This window comes from Chiloscyllium plagiosum, unplaced genomic scaffold (genome assembly GCF_037043375.1).
Source record: "Chiloscyllium plagiosum isolate Xiang-an unplaced genomic scaffold, Cpla_swu_hap1 HiC_scaffold_8, whole genome shotgun sequence".
Classification (NCBI taxonomy): domain Eukaryota; kingdom Metazoa; phylum Chordata; class Chondrichthyes; order Orectolobiformes; family Hemiscylliidae; genus Chiloscyllium; species Chiloscyllium plagiosum.
In genome coordinates, this window is record NW_028270146.1 from 34,276,095 (window position 1) to 34,298,395 (window position 22,301).

At 41.5% G+C, this 22,301-nt stretch overlaps 1 protein-coding gene across 3 annotated transcripts in view; it reads right to left on the reverse strand.

Moving 5' to 3' along the window:
* The window catches only part of slc24a4b (solute carrier family 24 member 4b), a 306,750-nt gene that overhangs the window by 9,935 nt on the left and 274,514 nt on the right, over positions 1–22,301 (reverse strand). For 2 of the 3 annotated variants that reach the window (XM_043697208.2, XM_087989693.1), the window contains exons 12-15: positions 17,233–17,399; positions 6,792–6,906; positions 4,341–4,453; positions 3,595–3,660 (exon numbers count right to left, since the gene is read on the reverse strand). In XM_043697208.2, coding sequence (XP_043553143.1) covers positions 3,595–3,660; positions 4,341–4,453; positions 6,792–6,906; positions 17,233–17,399 — 461 coding nt within the window. Of the gene's footprint in view, positions 1–3,594; positions 3,661–4,340; positions 4,454–6,791; positions 6,907–13,238; positions 13,601–17,232; positions 17,400–22,301 lie in introns of those variants that run through there. The other variant, XM_087989694.1, reaches the window with a different exon arrangement.

A 22,301-nucleotide genomic window follows, 5' to 3' on the forward strand; every position in this document is an offset into this window, starting at 1 on the left:
GAATCTTTGCTGGATACGCTCCAGTGTCAGTATGTCCTTCCTGAAGTGTGGGGACCAAAACTGGACACAGTACTCCAAATGGGTCCTAACCAGAGCTTTATAAAGTCTCAGTAGCACATCGCTGCTTTTATATTCCAACCGTCTTGAGATAAATGACAACATTGCATTTGTTTTCTTAATCACGGACTCAACCTGCATGTTTACCTTTAGAGAATCCTCGACTAGCATTCCCAGATCCCTTTGTACTTTGGCTTTATGAATTTTCTCACCGTTTAGAAAGTAGTCCATGCTTGTATTCTTTTTTCCAAAGTGCAAGACCTCGCATTTGCTCACATTGAATTCCATCAGCCATTTCCTGGACCACTCTCCCAAACTGTCTAGATCCTTCTGCAGCCTCCCCACTTCCTCAGTACTACCTGCCTGTCCACCTAACTTCGTGTGATCGGCATACTTCGCTAGAATGCCCCCAGTCCCTTCATCCAGATCATTAATATATAATGTGAACAGCTGCGGCCCCAACACTGAACCCTGCGGGACACTGCTTGTCACCGGCTGCCATTCCGAAAAAGAACCTTTTATCCCAACTTTCTGCCTTCTGTCAGACAGCCAATCCTCAATCCATACCAGTAACTCACCTCGAACACCATGGGCCCTCACCTTGCTCAGCAGCCTCCCATGTGGCACCTTATCAAAGGCCTTTTGTAAGTCTAGATAGACCACATCCATTGGGTTTCCCTGGTCTAACCTACTTGTCACCTCTTCAAAGAATTCCAACAGGTTTGTCAGGCACGACCTCCCCTTACTAAATCCGTGTTGACTTGTTCTAATCCGACCCTGCTCTTCCAAGAATTTAGAAACCTCATCCTTAATGATAGATTCTAGAATTTTACCAACAACCGAGGTTAGGCTAATTGGCCTATAATTTTCCATCTTTTGTCTTGATTCTTTCTTGAACAAGGGGGTTACAACAGCGATCTTCCAATCATCTGGGACTTTCCCTGACTCCAGTGACTTTTGAAAGATCTCAACCAACGCCTCCGCTATTTCGTCAGCCACCTCCCTCAGAACTCTAGGATGTAGCCCATCGGGGCCAGGAGATTTATCAATTTTAAGACCTTTTAGCTTTTCTAGCACTTTCTCTTTTGTAATGGCAACCATACTCAACTCAGCCCCCTGACTCCCTTTAATTGTTGGGATATTACTCATGTCTTCTGCTGTGAAGACTGACGCAAAGTACTTATTAAGTTCTCCAGCTATTTCCTTATCTCCCATCACTAGGCTTCCAGTATCAGTTTGAAGTGGCCCAATGTCTACTTTTGCCTGTCGTTTGTTTCTTATGTATTGAAAGAAACTTTTACTATCATTTCTAATATTACTGGCTAAAAATGTGTTGCTGGAACGGCGCAGCAGGTCAGGCAGCATCCAGGGAACAGGAGAATCGACGTTTCGGGCATAAGCCCTTCTTCAGGAATTCCTGAAGAAGGGCTTATGTCCGAAACGTCGATTCTCCTGTTCCCTGGATACTGCCTGACCTGCTGCGCTGTTCCAGCAACACATTTTCAGCTCTGATCTCCAGCATCTGCAGACCTCACTTTCTCTAATATTACTGGCTAGCCTACCTTCATATTTGATCCTCTCCTTCCTTATTTCTCTCTTTGTTATCCTCTGTTTGTTTTTGTAGTCTTCCCAATCTTCTGATTTCCCAGTGCTCTTGGCCACTTCATAGGCTCTCTCTTTTTCTTTGATAGATTTCCGGACTTCCTTTGTCAGCCATGGCTGTCTAATCCCTCCCCGGATAATCTTTCTTTTCTTGGGGACGAACCTCTGTACTGTGTCCTCAATTATACCCACAAACTCCTGCCATTTTTGCTCTACTGTCTTCCCCACTAGGCTCTGCTTCCAATCTATTTTCGTCAGTTCCTCTCTCATGCCCTCATAATTACCTTTATTTAACTGTAACACCATTACATCCGATTTTGCCTTCTCTTTCAAACTGCAGATTGAACTCTACCATATTATGATCGCTGCTTCCTAAGTGTTCCCTTACTTTAAGATTTTTTATAAAGTCTGGTTCATTACATAGCACTAGGTCCAGAATAGCCTGCTCCCTTGTGGGCTCCATGACAAGCTGTTCCAAAAAGCCATCCTGTAAGCACTCCATGAATTCCCTTTCTTTGGATCCACTGGCAATATTATTTACCCAGTCCACCTGCATATTGAAGTCTCCCATGATCACTGTGACCTTGCCTTTCTGACATGCCTTCTCTATTTCCCAGTACATGTTGCACCCCTGGTCCTGACCACTGTTAGGAGGTCTGTACATAACTCCCACTATGGCTTTTTTGCCTTTGTGGTTCCTCAATTCCACCCACACAAACTCCACATCATCCGACGCTATGTCATTCAGTGCCATAGATTTAATTTTGTTCTTAACTAACAAGGCAACCCCGACCCCTCTGCCCACCTCCCTGTCTTTTCGATAAGTTGAAAATCCTTGGATGTTTAACTGCCAGTCCTGACCCCCCTGCAACCACGTCTCTGTGATGCCTACCACATCATAATCATTCATGATGATCTGTGCCATTAGTTCGTCTGCTTTGTTACGAATGCTACGAGCATTCAGGTAAAGTGCCTTAATGCTAACTTTCTTATCCATAGAGATATTGGAAGTCATAAGATGTCCTAAGTTATCCTTCCTTTTTGCTGCATTCCCAGTCTGCCTTAAGTTTAAATCTGCCTGCACACATGCTATCCTGCTGCTTATCTTTCCATTTAACTCCATACTCCCTGTTGCTTTCACTTTCGCTTCCCCCCAACTCAGAAGTTTAAAGTTTAAAATCATCTTTACTGTATTAAACAGAACTCTTAGTTAATGCTGTTGAGTACAGTATACAGTCCCAAATATCCTTCTCACTGTGTCACAGCTATCATTACTATTTTTAAGGCCACCATGGTCAGAATCAAAAAATGTGGTGCTGGAAAAGCACAGCAGGTCAGGCAGCATCCGAGGAGCAGGAGAGTCAACATTTCGGGCATAAGCCCTTCATCAGGAATGTGCCCGATATATCGATTCTGCTGCTCCTCAGATGCTGCCTGTTCTGCTGTGCTTTTCCTATGCCACACTTTTCAACTCTTACTATCCAGCATCTATGTTCCTAACTTTCTCCCATCACATTCAAAATATGTTTAAATTAACTAACTGTACATCGCTCACAATGTTAAAAATCACACAGCACCAGGTTATAGTCCAACAGGTTTATTTGGAAGGTTTACTGTGCTTCCAAATGAACCTGCTGGATTATAACCTGGTGTTGTGTGATTTTTAACTTTGTACACCCCAGGCTAACACCGGCATCTCCAAATCATTGCTCCCAATGGTACTTTCTCCGCCCTCCAGCCTGAAGCCATCATTTCCAGGTGTACTGTCAATGCAGTTCCAGGTTGGGCCAGTAGAAGGCACAATATGGCACTGAAAACTGTCAGCCATTACTTCAGTCAGGAGATTTCAAAACATTACTTTTCTAATACCAGAATCTGGAGATGCAAGCTGCACCGCAAGGGAATATTTGTGTTTGTGGAAAGAAGTATACTTACCGTGAGTGCTACAGATCCTAGAAGAAGTATGACAGAATAAACAAGTCCTCTGCTATTGATGTGCACCTGTAAAATAAAATGAAACCTTTCAATCACAAGATCCAGGATACACTGCAGCATCACTAAGGAATACTTGCCTCAGGGTCAGTTCAACAGCACTTGAGTTGGTCATCTGTTTAGGAGAACATTTCCCGGTGAGCTCAGTATCTTTAACTGTGATTTTAGCTGGAGATGGAACTTTGGGTAAATATTTTCCACCTTTTTTATTTTTATAAAATAATTCATTCTCAGTGAAAGCATTCTCGCCTCTGAGGCAGGTAGATGTTTTATTTCCCCATCATGAGAAATGCAAAATGATCACAGTATGATAGCAGAAGGAAGCCTTAGCTAATGAAGTAATTAAATATAATTTGAATACATGATACACAAGCAGATGCATAATACATTTTAAATATAATTGAAGTTTAATGTTTACTGCTCATCCCAAAACTTAGATGTTAATTCCAGGGATCAAATCAAAGACTGATTTATAAATCAGACTTTATAATTGTGAAGAAAAGACCATGTTAATGAATTGGACTGCAAGCATTCATTTTCATACCATTTCTCCATAAGGCAACATTTTTAGGATCAATGTTTTTTCAAGCCTTGTGATTCCCAAATCCACAAAGAACAATGAGAAAGTAAAGGTATCTAAGTGTGAACAGCAACTGAACTGTTGGGCAGAAAGAGTAAAATATACTTACAACAGAACCGGTGTTAATAACCATTGTCTGAAGACCCCATGGCAGACCTAGGCCTACAAGAATGTCAAAGACATTGCTTCCCACTGTATTCGACACTGCCATGTCACCCATCCCTAAATAAAATAAACAGTTATAAAAGTCTGACAAGCTGTCTACACAACAATTGATGAAGTATTAGTAACTTTTAAGGACATATCTGTAAACAAAATCCATTAAAACACTTGTTTTGGAATTTTACCGAGCTAATACCAATGTTTAAGTCTGCAAAAGTTTTATTAAGGCATATCAACGGAGTATCATGCAGTGTGATATTCCTCTGAAGTGCACTGCATTTGAAAAGAACAAGCTTGGTTTTTGTATGTTCAAATGCATGGGGATTGAGTTTAAGAGCCGTGAGGTTATGCTGCAGCTCTATAGACCACACTTGGAACATTGTCTTCAGTTCTGGTCACCTCATTATAGGAAGGATGTGGAGGCTTTCAAGAGGGTGCAGAGGAGATTTACCAGGATGCTGCCTGGACTGGAGGGCATGTCTTATGAAGAAAGGTTGAGAGACCTAGGGCTTTTCTCATTGGAGTGAAGAAGGATGAGAGGTGACTTGGTAGAAGTGCACAAGATGATGAGAGGCATGGATAGAGTGGATAGTCAGAAACATTTTCCCATGGCAGAAATGGCTATCATGTGGAGCCATAATTTTAAGGTGATTGGAGGAAGTTTTCGGGGAGATGTCAGAGGTAGGTTCTTTGCACAGAGAGTGTGGGTGTGGAATACACTGCCAGCAGTAGTAGTAGAGTCAGATACATTAGGGACATTTAAGCAACTCTTGCATAGGCACATGGATGGTAGTAACATGAAAGATAGTAGGTGAGTTTGATCTTAGAGTAGGATAAAAGGCCAGCACAACATCAAAGGCGGAAGGACCTGTACTGTGCTGTACTGTTCTATGTTGTATGATTCTATGATGAGTAGGGCCTTCTATCAGGGATAAAAAACTATTTACAGTGGAATGTTTTATGCTCTGACACAAGGAGAGAGACTATTGTTGACCTCTTTAGACCTTCCTGATGGCTGCCACTCTCACCCTTCAGCTGAGGGGTTCAAATAACTGCTCAATCAACATACCAGAGGGGGGAAAAATAGATGGCAGTCTTTGTTAAGGTTGTTATCCACTCATTTTCAAACATTTACCAGGGCTATATTTTGTACAGGACACAGTTCACAAACTAACTTTGTGGAAAACTGACACCATCAATCATATTTTAAGTTTAAAACAGGGATATATAAGAAAGATCCATGATCCAGATTTCTTTGGTTAGTTACAAAATTAATGATTTATTGTAAACCAAATCCTATTCAACGAAGATGATAAACTGACTAAAATATTTAATTTAGAATCTGAAAATGTAAATGCTTATTCATCCAAATAGCGCAAAAACAAGCAGAAACATATGCATTGAGTAAAGGAAAACAAAACTGATTTCTTTCAACAGAGATTCACTCTGGGAAAAAAAATGCTTTTGGCCAATAAGTCTAAATTCTTGGAAAACAAAATAACTAAGGTGTGTAATATTCAGATGCCTGTTGGACTGGCATTCCACCACATGTGAGCACAGGCATCACCAAACACAAGTGGTGGTTTCTGCGATCTTAACAGATACAGCTTGCTCTGGAAGCAATATATTGCAAAGTCTTCCAGTCAGCCTTCAAAGGGATAATCAGCAAAGGTGCTTCAAAGACAGGAGTCACAAATTGAGCAGTCTGTTCCCCAGCAAGCTTTAGCCAACTGAAAACTTGACACTTGCAAAGCACTGTTCGAAAAGAACAGTTATAAACCCAGTCATCAAAAGATTCTGGTGTTTTCATTAAAGTAACTTCAAGTAACCAAAATCAGCAGTTATCTGGAATCTTGTGGTTTTTGAGAAACATCATTCCAATGACCTTTCATTGACCTTGTTAAAATAAACACTCCAGGCATCTCTACAACCATTCAAACTCAAATCCGCAAAAATTGGATCCATTATAACACCCGTTTATGATTCTTTACAGCTGTATTTTTTATACAACAGTTTCAATTTTCTTCCACTCATTAACACCAGTGAGAACGGGTTCTCTTCAAGTTATACTGACTCTTCTAAACCCAGCTGATAATAGAAAAATAACAAACTTGACCTATTATTCAATCCAACTAATTTAAAGGAGGTTTCTGTATAATTAAATTTCCAAGATGCTGAAATCTGACAAGGTAAAATTTCTAAAGCATGAAGGCTATCAATATTAAACTTGAATCTTGTAAAAAAGAGAAATCAATTCTATTGATCAAACAGGTGCGATGTTTTTAATGATGCATTGGGCTGCTGGAACAACGTTATGGATGAATCTCAGCTAAGCTGGTCAAAGTTAGCACAATGTTTCATTAATACACCAGTGTAAAATCATGAAATACTTATCTACCTTGTCTGGCCACTATTAAACTAGCCATGCAATCTGGAACACTTGTTCCTGCTGCCAGAAATGTTATTCCCATGATAATATCTGGAATCCCAAGTGTATACCCCGTTACGGTTACCTGCAAACAGAAAAAAAGGCAAATATAATCAACTGTCTGACAAACGTGCATTACAGTAAGATCGGGACAAAAAGATAATTCCATTGTGTCATTACTATTTTTATATTCTTTCACAGGACATATGTCACTAGCTAGGACAATATTTATTGCACATTCCAAATACTCTTGAATAGGTGGATGTGAGTTGTTCACACGATCTACTGCAGTCCACAGTGCTGTAAGGAAGGAAGTTCCAGGATTTTGACTCCTCAACAGTGAAGGAACAATGACATAGTTATAAGTCAGGATGTTGTATGACTTGAGGAGGAATTTGCAGGTGGTGTTGTTCTCAAAGTCATAGAGTCACAACATGGAAACAGATCATTTGCTCCAACTCATCCACGCCGACCAGACATCCCAATCTGACTTAGTCCTATTTGCCAGCGTTTGGCCCATATCCTTCTAAAGTTTTCCTATTCCTGGACCAATCCAGATATCTTCAGGGTGGCATGGTAGCTCAGTGGTTAGCACTGCTGCCTCACACCAGGGATCCGAGTTTGATTCCTGCCTCAGGCAACTGTCTGTGTGGAGTTTGAACGTTTCCTCCGGGTGCTCCGGTTTCCTCCCACAATCCAAAGATTGCAGATCAGGTGAATTGGCCATGTTAAATTGCCTGTAGTGTTAGGTGCATTAGTCAGGGGTAAATATAGGATAGGGGAATGGGTCTGGGTGGGTTACTCTTCAGAGGGTCAGTATGAACTTGTTGGACTGAGGGCCTGTTTCCATTCTGTAGGGTATCTAATCTAAGAAAAAATGTAATTGTGCCAGGCTCCACCACTTCCTCTGGCAGCTCGATCCATACATGCACCACCCTCTGTGAGAAAAAATTACTTCTCAGGTCCTTTTTCAATCCTTACCTTCTCACCCTAAATCTATGCTGTCTGGTTTTGGAGACCCCCCCCCCCCCAACCCCACCAATCCTCGGGAAATGACTATTCACCCTATCCATGCCCCTCATGATTTTATAAACCTCTATAAGGTCACCCCTTAGCTTCTGACACTTAGGGGAAAAAAACACAACTTATTCAGTCTTTTACATTAACTCAAACCCTTCAGTCCTGGCAACATCCTTGTAAATCATTTCTGCACACTCTCAAGTTTAACTACAGTCTTCCTATAGAAGGGTGACCAGAATTGTACACAGGATTTGAAAGTGACCTAACCAATGTCCTGTACAGCCACAACATGATATCTCAATTCTTATACTCAATATACTGGGTAGTAAAGGCAAGGGTGCCAAACGCCTTCTTCACCACCCTGTCTACCCATACCCCATGTTTCTTTGTTCAACAACATGCCCCAAAGCCCTACCGTTAAGTGGATAAATCCTGCCCTAGTTTGCCTTACCAAAGTACAATATACAACCAAAATACCAAAATGAATTAAACTCCACCTGCCACTCCTTGGGCCATTGGCTCATCTGCTCAAGGTCCTGTTGTAGTCTGAAATAACCATTACACCAACAATTTTGGTGTCATCTTCAAATTTACTATATACTTCCTATATTCACAACCAAATCATTTATATAAATGATGAAAAGCACTGATCCTTGTGGCACAACACTGGTCACACACCTCTGGTCTGAAAAGCAACCCTCCACCACTACCCTCAGTCTCCTACCTTCAAGTCAATTTTGTATCCAATTGGCCAGTTCCCCCTGGATTCCATGTTATCTAATCATACTAACCACTCTACCATGCAGAACCTTATCAAAAGCCTTGTTGAAGTCCATATAGACAGCGTCTACCGCTCTTCCCTTATCAATCTTCTTTGTCGCCTCTTCAAAAAACTCAGCCAGGTTAGTGAGATATGATTTTCCAAATGCATCTATTGCCCTCGTCCTCAACCATTAATTAGGGTTTAGCAGATGTTGCTGGAGCCTTGCAGAATTGCCGCAATACATCTTGAAGATGGTACACATTGTGCATTAGTGGTCGAGAGAATAAACGTTGAAGTGGGATACCAGTCAAGTGGATTGTTTTGTCATGGATAGCGTTGAGATTTTTGAATATTGACGGAGCAGTACACATCCAGCGAGTGGATCATCACATGACTGCTACAGATGGACATGAAAGCCTAGTTTCATACCATCAGTTGAAGGCAATTGTCTAAGTTACAAATGTTAGTTGTAATTGTGGCGAATTGAATGGCTGGCATATCTTATTTAGCATGGTTTGTTGTATGATCGAGTCTGGGTTGTTGATAGAAGGATGTCTACACTCATATTTGTTATCATCAACAAACTTTATTAAATGTAACAAATGTAGAAAAGCTGCAAAGAGAGGCTATCTCTGGAACCCTGCACCCTTAAGTGTCTGCACCATGTAATGTGATGTCATTATGACTCAGCTGCTTAAGCACATGTTCAGTAGCTATTCTTAGAATAAATGTATTGTTAGCCCTTTACTCCACATGATTGGCAACTGAATTATTATCGGCTTCTCTCAATAACTGAACAATTCAATCTTCAATTTCATGCATGAATGCTGCCACTTAACTATGGCTGAATAGGTACAACAGAAAGACAACAACGTAATCCTGATATACAGAAAAAAGGTCTTCCTTTAAGATGACATTTATGTTCAGTTTAGAGTTCATGAATATAAAATAATGGAAATTCCTCAAGTATCTTGGATTTCTTTTTGGCTTCTTTGTGCTCATAATGATTCAGTCTCATGTTTCTTTTTTGCACCAGCAACTGTGACTTAATCAGCCAACTCTCTGATTTTATAAATTTCAACATCTGGCACAAAGTGAAATAGTTGACACACACATCACACATGGAGAATCAAATTCCAGAAAATTTGCCACATTCATCAATATGCCAACCATTTGTATAGCCAGTTTCTTAGAGTTCTATCTGGAGAGACTACAAACAAGAGTTTGCGTAGGCATCACAATTTGGAAAGCCTATCACAAGCAATCGATTAACGCTTAGCCAATAAGTAAGTTATTAATCTCAGGTATCTACTCTCTGCTAAGAAAGATGCTTAAATCCCTAAAATGGTACAATAAATCTTCTAAGCTGTCTGTGATCTAGTGATCAAAATGATTTGGATTTGAAGGACACTTAAAAGACAGGTGTAAAGTACTTTAAATAGTTTGCTACAAAGACTGCGTGCAGCTTTGTGGTGGCTACACTGACAGATACTATACCATGTGTCACAATGCAAATTCAATTTGACACACATTTTCGGTGTTGATTTCCATCAAAACTGAAATAAAGTAAGAAAAACCAGCAGAAGCGATAACGTGATCTGACCAGTCACTTATGGTTCAAATATGTTTTTAAATTACCTTGCCAAAATTGCTTCTTTAAACAAAGAATTCAATAATTATTTACCTGAGCTCACCAGCCTGTTTTACCGATGTTACTTCATTTACGTTAATTAGAAATTTTTAAAAAGTCTAAGCTAAAATAAAAGAGGTATGGCCTTAAGAATTCAAAAGGGGAAATAGATATTATGGCAGTGTGGTTCCGAGTTATCTGTCAGGAGCTTGGGTAAATCCCAATGCAGCTGACTCTGGGAATTTCCTGGATATCGGCACCTGGAATGGTCTGAACTTGTAATGTGATTTCGGGATTTTGGAAGACTTCGACCCACTTAAGATTTTTAGTTAGCTAAAAACCTTGGAGGAAACTTTTATACTATTGACCCAATTAGGTGATTGACCCCTGACCCCACCCCCTGACTACATCCAGCACCAATCCCTGACACCTCTGGACGCAATAGCCCCAACCACTGAGCTAAAACCCTGCCCCAACTTGATACATTGCTTCAGCTGACCCAATACCAACGCCTCCTGGTTTAGCCAAACACAACAACCCCTCCTGACCAGACCCCTTGAGCCACTTTAATCACTGGTTCACTTATGTTCTTTAGGGAAGGAAACCTGCTTTCCTTGTCTGGTCTGACCGACATGTAACTCCAGATTCACAGCAACCTGGTTGATTCTTAACTGCCTTCTGGCCAATTAGGGATGGGTAATAAATACTGGACTAGCAAGCAATGCCCACATCCTGAGAATAAATGAAAGACCCTGATCTACATGACTGTTCCCTGACTCCCTCACCTATCTGAAATCCTATTGCTTCACCCACCTCTCAGTAGCTTTCCAATTAGCTACACAACGTTTAAATCACAGAATTAGGGTACTTACTGCTGAAAAGGGTATTTAGTAGGATGTGATCCTCTGTGTTCCTGTTTTCATAGACAGTTGGATTCACCTAAACTGCTCTGGAACAGAAGACTCCAGGACACAGATTTGTGGGGAGAAATTGTCTAAAGGTAAATGCCCAGTTTTTGTTTTATCAGACCCAGAAATGTGGTTTCTGATCCGGATCAGAAAGATTTGGCCAATGTAAATATGATCAACTACTAGAAAGTGAGGACTGCAGATGATGGAGATCAGAGGTTCAGAGCATGGTGCTGGAAAAGTAAATGTAATTTACTGTATCCATTGCTCCCAATGCAGTCTCCTCCACATTGGGAATACAGGATGCCTACTTGCAGAGCGCTTCAGAGAACATCTCTGGGACACCCGCACCAACCAACCCCACTGCCCCATGGCCAAACACGTCAACTCAGCCTCCCACTCTGCCAAGGACATGCAGGTCCTGGGCGTCCTCCGTCACCACACCCTAACCACCCGACACCTGAAGGAAGATCGCTTCATCTTCCACCTTGGGACCCTCCAACCACATGGCATCAATATGGACTCCACTAGGTTTCTCACCCCCCCATCTTATCACAGTTTCAACCTTCCAGCTCAGCACCATCCTCATGACCTGTGCTACCTGTCCATCTTCGTTCCCACCTATCCGCTCCACCCTTCTCTCCGACCTATCACCATTACCAACACTTCCATCTACCTATCACACTCTCAGCTACCTTGCCCCCAGTCCCACCCCGCCCTCCCATTTATCTCTCTACCCCTTCAGCTCACAAGCCTCTCTCCTGATGAAGGGCTCTTGCCCAAAACGTCGATTCTCCTGCTCCTCGGATGCTGCCTGACCTGCCGTGCTTTTCCAGCACCACACTCTCGACAATGTAAATATGATGCCAACTGAATAAAAATGAACCACTGGTGATAAGAATATTAGTAATACTGGGTGTTCAGAACACCAAGTCATATTAAAAGTACAGATTAGCCCTTTCACAAAACACCACTTCTGCAATGCATTGAAAATAGCACAAGCTCAGAACTTTGCATTTCCATATCATACTGATAGGGACCATAAGTGCACTACACTTACAAGCGTTTTAATTATTTTACAGAATGTTCCTGCAGAATCTAATTTTAGGAAAATATAATGACCATTAGTCAAAGGTTTCAAACGTAGAGAGAGAATTTCCAGTGCTTCAGTTTTGGTGAAACTAATAATGGACAATTCTTAATTGGTGACACTATCTTGATCCTTATGAGGAAGAAAGTAAGACATATTTTGTTTGCAAAGCTTTTGAATTTGTCAAGAAAATATATTGTGCACATCACTTTTGAGCAACCAACCATGAAAATTAATATATAAATGTCAGACAAAACATTTCATGCATTTACTTATATTTCTAATATATCTTTAATCTAATGTATTCAATATTTAATTTATTAATTTATTTTATGGTAACAGCTATTTGGAAACAAGATTTGAAATCTAATTTAAATAATATTAATAATTAATGTTGCAAATGAATGGCAATTATGTTTTTATATCCTGCACCAAATCAAATTATGCAAAACGCTCATTGCAAAAAATACTATATCATCTTATTTATCATCAGTGTTGCATTTATTTCAACATTACAATTACTCTTAAATAAGCAATCACTGGTCTACTGTTGGAAAGTTCTATAGCAGAACTTTGGTGATACAGCTCATACAAATGGGAGGATCCTCCTTCTAGGTTTGTTGGGATAAGATTAGAGTGATGCTGGAAAAGCACAGTAGGTCAGGCAGCATCCGAGGTGCAGGAAAACCGACGTTTCGAGCAAAAGCCCTTCATCAGAAATTCCTGCTGAAGGGCTTTTGCCCAAAACTATGATTTTCTAGCTCCTCGGATGCTGCCTGACCTGCTGTGCTTTTCCAGCACCATTCTAATTTTGACTCTGATCGCCAGCATCTACAGTACCCACTTCTGCCTTTGTTGGGATAAGTCAAGTAAAGTGAATGCCTGTGGATCGGGACCTGCGGGAGTCTCAGGTCATTTAAACTCTATCTTACAACTATGGCTAAGAAATGTAGCTGCTTAGCAGTTAATTAACAATCCCAAATAAGCTTCTCCCTGAGAAGCCATTAACATCAGTGCCACACAGCAAAGATGTAACTTATTCCAGTCCAATTCACTTGGTCACGTTCCATGTCTGAAGACTCCTGCATTAAAAACAAATAACTAAGTGCTCGGGTGAATTTGTTCTCGGGGAGGGATGGGTCTGGTAAAGAAAATTGGGTGAGCTATAAAACCAGCTGCTGGTTCATTTACTTTATGGCATCTTTCAAGACAAATTTTGGAGGAGAAGGTGAGAACTGCAGATGCTGGAGATCATAGTCGAGAGTGTAGTGCTGGAAAACCACAGCAGGTCAGGCAGCATCCGAGGAGCAGGAGAATCGACGTATCGGGCAAGAGCTCTTCATCAGGAATGAGGCTAGTAGGTCGGACCTGAGAGATAAATGAGAGGGGGTTAGGATTTTGGGAGAAGGTAGCTGAGAAAGCGATAGTTGGATGAAGGTGAGGGAGATAGGTCAGAATGGGGAGTGATGGACAGGTCCGGAGGGCGGTGCTGAGTTGGAGGCTTGAGACTGGGATAATGTGGGGAGAGGGAAAAAGATGGACTCTTCCGCAGTAACACCTGCACCACCCCCACCTGCTCCTCCGCTACATTGATGACTGGATCGTCGCTGCCTCGTGCTCCCACGAGGAGGTTGAACAGTTCATCGACTTTACCAACACCTTCCACCCTCATCTCAAATTCACCTGGACCATCCCAAAAGACAAATTTATTGTCCAAATTTCAGATTGTGCAATGTGACAATACTGCAAATTTAAACCAAAAGTACTCTTAGTTGCGATACTGAGCTTTTTTCCTCGTTTTATATCCATTACTAGTATCGAATGCTGAATTACACCAATGCCAGTGTAGAGACAGTGAAATAAGGACTATATCAAGGAAATCAGAAGACCTTAGGAAGAACAAGATGCAGGACCTCACCATATGCCAGCTCTAAAGATTCACAATTCTGAGTGAAGAGGTATCTCCTCATTTCAGCCCTAAATGGACAACCCTTATCCTGAGATAATGACCCCTTGTCCCAGGCTTTTCTGCCAAGGATCAGCCTTTCAGGATCTCTCCTGTCAAATTGTCTAAGAATGTTATACATTTCAATAAGATCGCCTCTCATTTTTCTAAACTCAGGAGAACCTGGGTCCTTTGATTCGGTCCCACTGCACAGGACAGTCTTCTCAACTCTCGAATAGTGAACCTTGTACTGCCTCTAAGACAAAAACTGTACACACTAATCCATGTGGATTACCAAACCCGATAGAAAGACATCAGGGCTTCCTTACTCTTAAACTGTCACCTCTGGCAATAAAAGCTAATATACTATTTGCCTTCTTTGCACTTTGCGTTGCCAGTGTGCTGACTTTCTGTGATCCAAGTAAAGCATACAAAAAAACCCCTCCAACTCAAAATCCTGTGATTCCCAACATTTACTCGGTTCTTTTTTTTTGACTATCTGTTTTTTCTATTCTTCCCACCACAGTGAACAACTTTACAATTTCCTGCATCATATTCCATCTGCCACTTTTGTGTCTAACCACATTACTGTTCGATATCCCTTCACATTCTCTTCATTACCATCCAACAACTGACTGCTCACTTGGCTTATTATTATCAGAATACTTGGATACATTACGCTTAGTCCCTTAGTCACTGATGCAGTTTGGAAATATTGATTTTTGACGCATTCCACTAATTACATGCGTTGGTGATTACTTTCCAGAGTTCGATAGATTCAGGACCAGTTCCTGCGGATTGGAGGGTGGCTAATGTTGTACCACTCTTTAAGAAAGGAGCGAGAGAGAAAGCAGGAAATTATAGACCAGTTAGTCTGACCTCAGTGGTGGGAAAGATGCTGGAGTCAATTATAAAGGATGAAATTACGACACATCTGGATAGCAGTAACAGGATAGGTCAGAGTCAGCATGGATTTATGAAGGGGAAATCATGATTGACTAGTCTTCTGGAATTTTTTGAGGATGTAACTCTGAAGGTGGACAAGGGAGATCCAGTGGATGTAGTGTACCTGGACTTTCAGAAAGCCTTTGATAAAGGCCCACATAAGAGATCAGTGAGCACAATTAGAGCGCATGGTATTGGGGGCAAAGTACTGACTTGGATTGAAAATTGGTTGGCTGACAGGAAACAAAGAGTAGTGATAAACGGCTCCCTTTTGGAATGGCAGGCGGTGACCAGTGGGGTACTGCGGGAATCAGTGCTGGGACCGCAGCTTTTTACAATATATATTAATGATATAGAATATGGTATTAATAGTAACATCAGCAAATTTGCTGATGATACAAAGCTGGGTGGCAGGGTGAAATGTGAGGAGGATGTTAGGAGATTACAGGGTGACCTGGACAGCTTAGGTGAGTGGACAGATGCAGTTTAATGTGGATAAATGTATGGTTATCCACTTTGGTGGCAAGAACAGGAAGGCAGATTACTACCTAAATGGTGCTGCGGTCCCAGCACTGATTCCCGCAGTACCCCACTGGTCACCGCCTGCCATTCCGAAAGGGAGCCGTTTATCACTACTGTTTGTTTCCTGTCAGCCAACCAATTTTCAATCCAAGTCAGTACTTTGCCCCCAATACCATGCGCTCTAATTTTGCTCACTGACCTCTTATGTGGGCCTTTATCAAAGGCTTTCTGAAAGTCCAGGTACACTACATCCACTGGATCTCCCTTGTCCACCTTCAGAGTTACATCCTCAAAAAATTCCAGAAGTCTAGTCAATCATGCTCAGGATACTGATTTAGGATGATCAGCCTTCATAAAAAGAGGGATTGAGTATAGAAGTAAAGAGGTTCTTCTGCAGCTGTACAGGGCCCAGGTGAGACCGCACCTGGAGTACTGTGTGCAGTTCTGGTCTCCAAATTTGAGGAAAGACATTCTGGCTATTGAGGGAGTGCAGCGTAGGTTCACGAGGTCAATTCCTGGAATGGCGGGACTATCTTATGTTGAAAGATTGGAGCGACTGGGCTTGTATACCCTTGAGTTTAGAAGACTGAGAGGGGATCTGATTGAGATGTATAAGATTATTAAAGGATTGGACACTCTGGAGGCAGGAAACATGTTTCAGCTGATGGGTGAGTCCCGAACTAGAGGACACAGCTTAAAAATAAGGGGTAGGCCATTTAGGACAGAGATGAGGAGAAACCTCTTCACCCAGAGAGTGGTGGGTGTGTGGAATGCTCTGCCCCAGAAGGCAGTGGAGGCCCAGTCTCTGGATTCGCTTAAGAAAGAGTTGGATAGAGCTCTCAAGGATAGTGGAATAAAGGGTTATGAAGATAAGGCAGGAACAGGATACTGATTGAGGATTGAGGATGATCAGCATTTGTGGGCGGCACGGTGGCACAGTGGTTAGCACTGTTGCCTCACAGCGCCTGAGACCCGGGTTCAATTCCCGCCTCAGGCGACTGACTGTGTGGAGTTTGCACGTTCTCCCGTGTCTGCGTGGGTTTCCTCCGGGTGCTCCGGTTTCCTCCCACAGTCCAAAAGATGTGCAGGGTCAGGTGAACTGGCCATGCTAAATTGCCCGTAGTGTTAGGTAAGGGGTAAATGTCGGGGTATGGGTGGGTTTCGCTTCGGCGGGTCGGTGTGGACTTGTTGGGCCGAAGGGCCTGTTTCCACACTGTAATCTAATCTAATCTAATGATCATAATGGTGGTGCAGGCTCGAAGGGCAGAATGGCCTCCTCCTGCACCTATTGTCTATTGTCTACAAGCAGCCATCCTGAAAATGATCCACTTGCTCCTACTCTCTATTCCCTGCCCATAAACCAATTCTGAACTCATTTTGATAGAGTATGTCAATGGTCATCTCAGTTGTTTGAGGCAATACAATAGCACACCATGGAACTGCATATCTCTCTTCCTTACTCCCATTCAAATATCTGGCTTCTTGTTGGTCTGGGGCTATTGCATTTGTCTTCCCTCAATAAATTCTTTCAACACAAGATATGTTAAAATGTATGATGATTTTCCTGAGTGATTTCTTTCTTACTTACCATCCACACCATTAAATAAGAAAAGACTGCAATCCATAGAGTGGACATGAGAAAGGTTAGCATGAAGAAATTCTCCCAGCGAGGCTTCGCACAGTTAGGGACTGTGAAGAACAGCACAAGCAATACCGGCCACGAACTCAACCATTTCACCTTAGTCAAGCATCCCCCTGTCAATAAAATGTAGAGATTACTTTATCAGCAACGTGAGGGAAAATGCATTCACTCAATGCATTTGACCGAACACAGTCTTGATCCTTTTGACAAAAACATCCAACAGAACGCTTATAATTAAAGCAGTGCATGCTGGCAACTGTTTGTAATTACAGGCTTTCAGTCACCAGTTCAGGTAGTCAGCTTTTCAATCACAGACAATTGTAAAAACCCTGGGGAAAAATGGCCGCATTGTCAACTTAAAGGTCCTGATGTTTACAATCACATTCAATTTGTTTTATTTCTGGATTTTACACTTTGCTCACAGTAGCACCTCACTGAGCCATGAAATTAGGCAAGTGATTTATTTAATAGTTGAAACGACTACTGCAAAAATATTACAACACAATAAAACTGGAAATCTTTTTCTGAATGCAAATCATGTTGATAAAAAGGCCAACGTTCATTCAAGCGTTTCCCCTACTTCATATTATATTTTATTTAGGTTCAACAGCTGCTTAACTCATCTCTGCTACCAATAGTGCATACTATTGTTGATTGTAAGCAGGGTAACAAGACTGGGTATCACCTCTTGCAATGAATATTTCTGTAAATTTGCAAAGGAAATGTGATATAGTTTATTGTTTATCATGATGAAGGCCATGTCAGTTTCCAGTCTAGAATGACACAAATGTAATAGATTCAACTGGGCCTGATCTTGCAGTTTCAGCATAGTGTAGACGTTTAGTAACAGGTCAGGCAGCATCCAAGGAGCAGGAGAATTGACTTTCTGGGCAAGAGCTCTTCATCAGGAGTTGAAGGGCTAATAAAGCTCGGATGCTGCCGGACCTGCTGTGCTTTCCCAGCACCACACTCTCAACTCTGATCTCCAGCATCTGTAGTCCTCGCTTTCTCCTACAGGTTTAGTAGCAGCCATGTTAGCACACATTCTCCTCCTTTTTACCTGAGCACTACCATCCCCATCTCCCCATCATTTGAGACAACAGTCTGTAGAATAGGAGTATAACAAGAGAAAAATAATGCGAGGAACTGTCTGAAATTAAAGGTTATTGCTTCAAACAGAGAAATAATTTGGTAACATTAAGTTGCAGTTTTGCTGTGTACAGCACTGTTAAAATTAATTTGAGATGTAGAGTCAATGGTTATGGAATGAATTTATTAAGGGAACTAGCTTATTTATGAATGCTTCAAGCCTTTGATTGGCTGACATCTTCATCCTGCTACAATTTGTCTGTGGCATTTCCAAGGTAATTTATGAAGTAAGGCCACAGAACAATGTTTGTTTACAAATTAAACTGAGTGCAGATGGCACACTGCTTCATGAAGTGGTTTGCCCCCGCCCCACCTTGTTGGTAAATCGATGAGCTGGAAAAGAAAAAAAAGGCAAAGGTTCCATGTTTTTCATTAGTGAATTGGCAAAATGCCTGTCCAATTATAGTGGAATTATGAATGTTTCAAGGTGAGAGCAAGGGCACTTTCAATTGAAATTACGACTGTCAGACATCACACAGGGCATTGTGTACTCCACAGTGATTATGAGGAACAGTAGAAATCAAACCATTTGTTGGAAGAAAGGTTTTCAATAATGTATAAAATAATGTAAAATAAGTATTTTAAAAAATCACTCTAGTTTTCAAACTTCTTATAGGAGTCAAGTAACAACAACTACCATCCATAAGAAAGCGTTCAGCATGCCTGTCTTCACTGCTAGAGTATTGAGTAAAGGAGTTGAGATGTCATGTTGAGTTTGTAAAGGACGTTGGTGAGGCCACTTCTGGAATACTGTACAGTTCTGGTTGTTCTGCTATAGGAAGGATATTATTTAACAAGAAAGGGTTCAGAAAGAAATTACCAGGATGTTGCCAATGAGGCTGGATAGGCTGGGATTTTTTTCACTGAAGCATAGGAGGTTGAGGACTGACCTGATTGAGATCTACAAAATCATGAGTGGCATAGATAGGGTGAGTAGGAAAGTCTTTTCCCCAGAGTGGAGGAGTTCAAAACTAGGGGACATATTTTTTAGGTGAGAGGGGAAAGATTTCAAAGGGACCTGAGGGACACCTTTTTCACACAGAGTAGTTCATATGTGGAATGAACTGCCAGAGGGAGTGGCAGATGCAGGTACAGTTAGGTGGGACTGGTTTAGTTTGGGAAACTTTGTATGCATGGATAAGTTGGACTGAAGGATCTGTTTCTGTGCTGTATGGCTCCATGATTCAATAATATATTTCAATGCACTTTATCAACTGAAAATGCCTGTTGACCATTGGTAGAAGACTAGGTGGGAGATATACTCAAGAGAATATATTTTGAACTAATTTCTGAAGGCAGACAGCAAGGCAGAGGAGCTTAAGAGAAGTGATGGTTATGTCCATCACCAAAGGTGAAGTGGACAGCAGAAGAATGCATTCCATTCATGAGGAAGACCTGAAAATATTGAGGTTCTTTCCAAGACCACTGAGCCAACTGCATTAAAATCTTTCAAAGTACAACCAGAACCACCTCTAAATGGTTACTAAGAAGGCTAATTCTACTCTATTTGGAAGCTATTGATAGATGTTCAGATGGCAATCCAGCTCAAGACACAGCTCAAATCATTAAAGTGACACAGATCACATTCAAAAAGAAGAGTTGTCACATTTGTTTCAATACTTTAGCCAAAGAACAAAGTGTTTCAGAGTGAAAACTAAAGCCACCATTGTGAAGCAGCAAAGCAAAAGAATATCTCGACAGGTATATTGAATGCCGAGGGTGAACAGGGATATTGCACAAATGAAGTAAAGTGATAGAGATATTATAGTAGACACTTAAAGGGATATTTTAGAACACAGAATGGTTACCTTCCAATGAGAAAGAAAAGGTCCAAGGGGGAGGACCCACCATAGTTGATCAATTAAAAAATTAAAGATAGTATCAAACTTAAAGAAGAAGTATACAATTGCAGATCAGAAGCTTGGATACATTATTGGAAAAAGAAAAGCATATTGAAATATTTAATATTGAGGGAGAAATTTGGAAATGGAGAAAACGAGTGAGAAATATAGAAACAGGAAATAAGAATTCCTATAAATATTTAAGAAAAAGAATGAATAAGACAAAGTCTTTTCCCTGGGGTCGGGGAGTCCAGAACTAGAGGGCATAGATTTAGGGCGAGAGGGGAAAGATATAAAAGAGACCTAAGGGGCAACTTTTTCACACAGAGGGTGGTACAGGTATGGAATGAGCTGTCAGAGGATGTGGTGGAGGCTGGTACAATTGCAACATTTAAGAGGCATTTGGATGGGTGTATGAATAGGAAGGGTTTGGAGGGATATGGGCCAGGTGCTGGCAGGTGCGACTAGATTGGGTTGGGATATCTGGTCGGCATGGACAGGTTGGACTGAAGGGTTTGTTTCCATGCTGTACATCTCTATGATTCTATGACTAATAAAGGGAGTGTTGGAACTATAGAAAGTGAGTCCAGAGAAGTATCAATGGAAATTAAGGAGATGGCAGCTGAATTGAATTTGCATTGGTCTTCATTATAGAGGATACAAGCAACATTCCTGAGCTAGCTGTAAATCAGGAAATGGAGGGAGGAAATCAAGCAAACTTTCCCTGGACAAATCGTATTGAGCAAAGTGTCGGTGCTTGGCTGACAAGTCCCCAGGTCCTTATCCTAGAGTACGACACGTCAAGGAGGGGGGGGGGGGGGGGGGGTGAGGGTGAGTTAGCTGGATGCTGTGTTTCAGGAGGCAGTCATGACGTGTAGGTTAAGTACTCTATTTTGCCCAGTGGTCAATTACAAGAGGGCATGTCTATGAGTGAGGAATACTGACGGATCCTGAATTTAGGATTGAAGGAGCATCAGTTTTTGACTTTGGTAAACTCCCCATGGTAAACTAATGGAGGAAGTGAAGTCACATGGTGTGCAGGGTGTTCTAGCTAGGTGGATAAAGAACTGGTTGAGCAACAGGAGACAGAGAGTAGTAGTTGAAGGGGATTTCTCAAAATGAAGAAAGGTGACCAGTGGTGTTCCACAGGGGTCAGTATTGGGGCCACTGTTGTTTGTGATATACATAAATGACCTGGAAGAGGGCACTGTTGGTATGGTCAGTAACTTTGCAGACGACACATAGATTGGTGGAGTAGCAGAAAGCATAGGGGACTGTCAAAGAATACCGGAAAATATAGATAGACTCGAGAGAAGTAGCAAATGGAGTTCAATTCAGCAAATGTAAGGTGATGCATTTTGGGAAGTCTAATTCTAGAACCAACTACACTGTAAACGGAAGAGCCTTGGGAAAGGTTGATGAGCAAAGAGATCTGGGAGTTCAGGTCTATTGTACCCTGAAGGTGACTGCACAGATGGACAGAGTGGTCAAGAAGGCATACGATATGCTTAGTTAAAAATCACACAACACCAGATCATAGTCCAAAAGGTTTAATCGGAAACACTAGCTTTCGGTGGTTGATGAAGGACTACCTGATGAAGGAGCGGTGCTCCGAAAGCTCGTGCTTCTAATTAAACCTGTTGGACTATAACATGGTGTTGTGTGATTTTTAACTTTGTACACCCCAGTCCAACACCAGCATCTCCAAATTATGGTACGCTTGCCTTCATTGAATGGGGTATTGAGTATAAGAGTTGGCAGGTTATGTTAAATCTGTACAAGACACTGGTTTGGCCGCATTTAGAATACTGTGTACAGTTCTGGTCGCCACATTACGAAAAGGATGTGGACGCTTTGGAGAGGGTGCAGAGAAGGTTTACGAGGATGTTGCCTGGTTTGGAAGGTGCTGGCTATGAAGAGAGGTTGAGTAGGTTAGGATTGTTTTCATTAAAAAAAAGGAGATTGAGGGGGGACCTGATTGAGGTTTACAAAATCATGAAGGGTATAGACAGGGTAGATAGATAT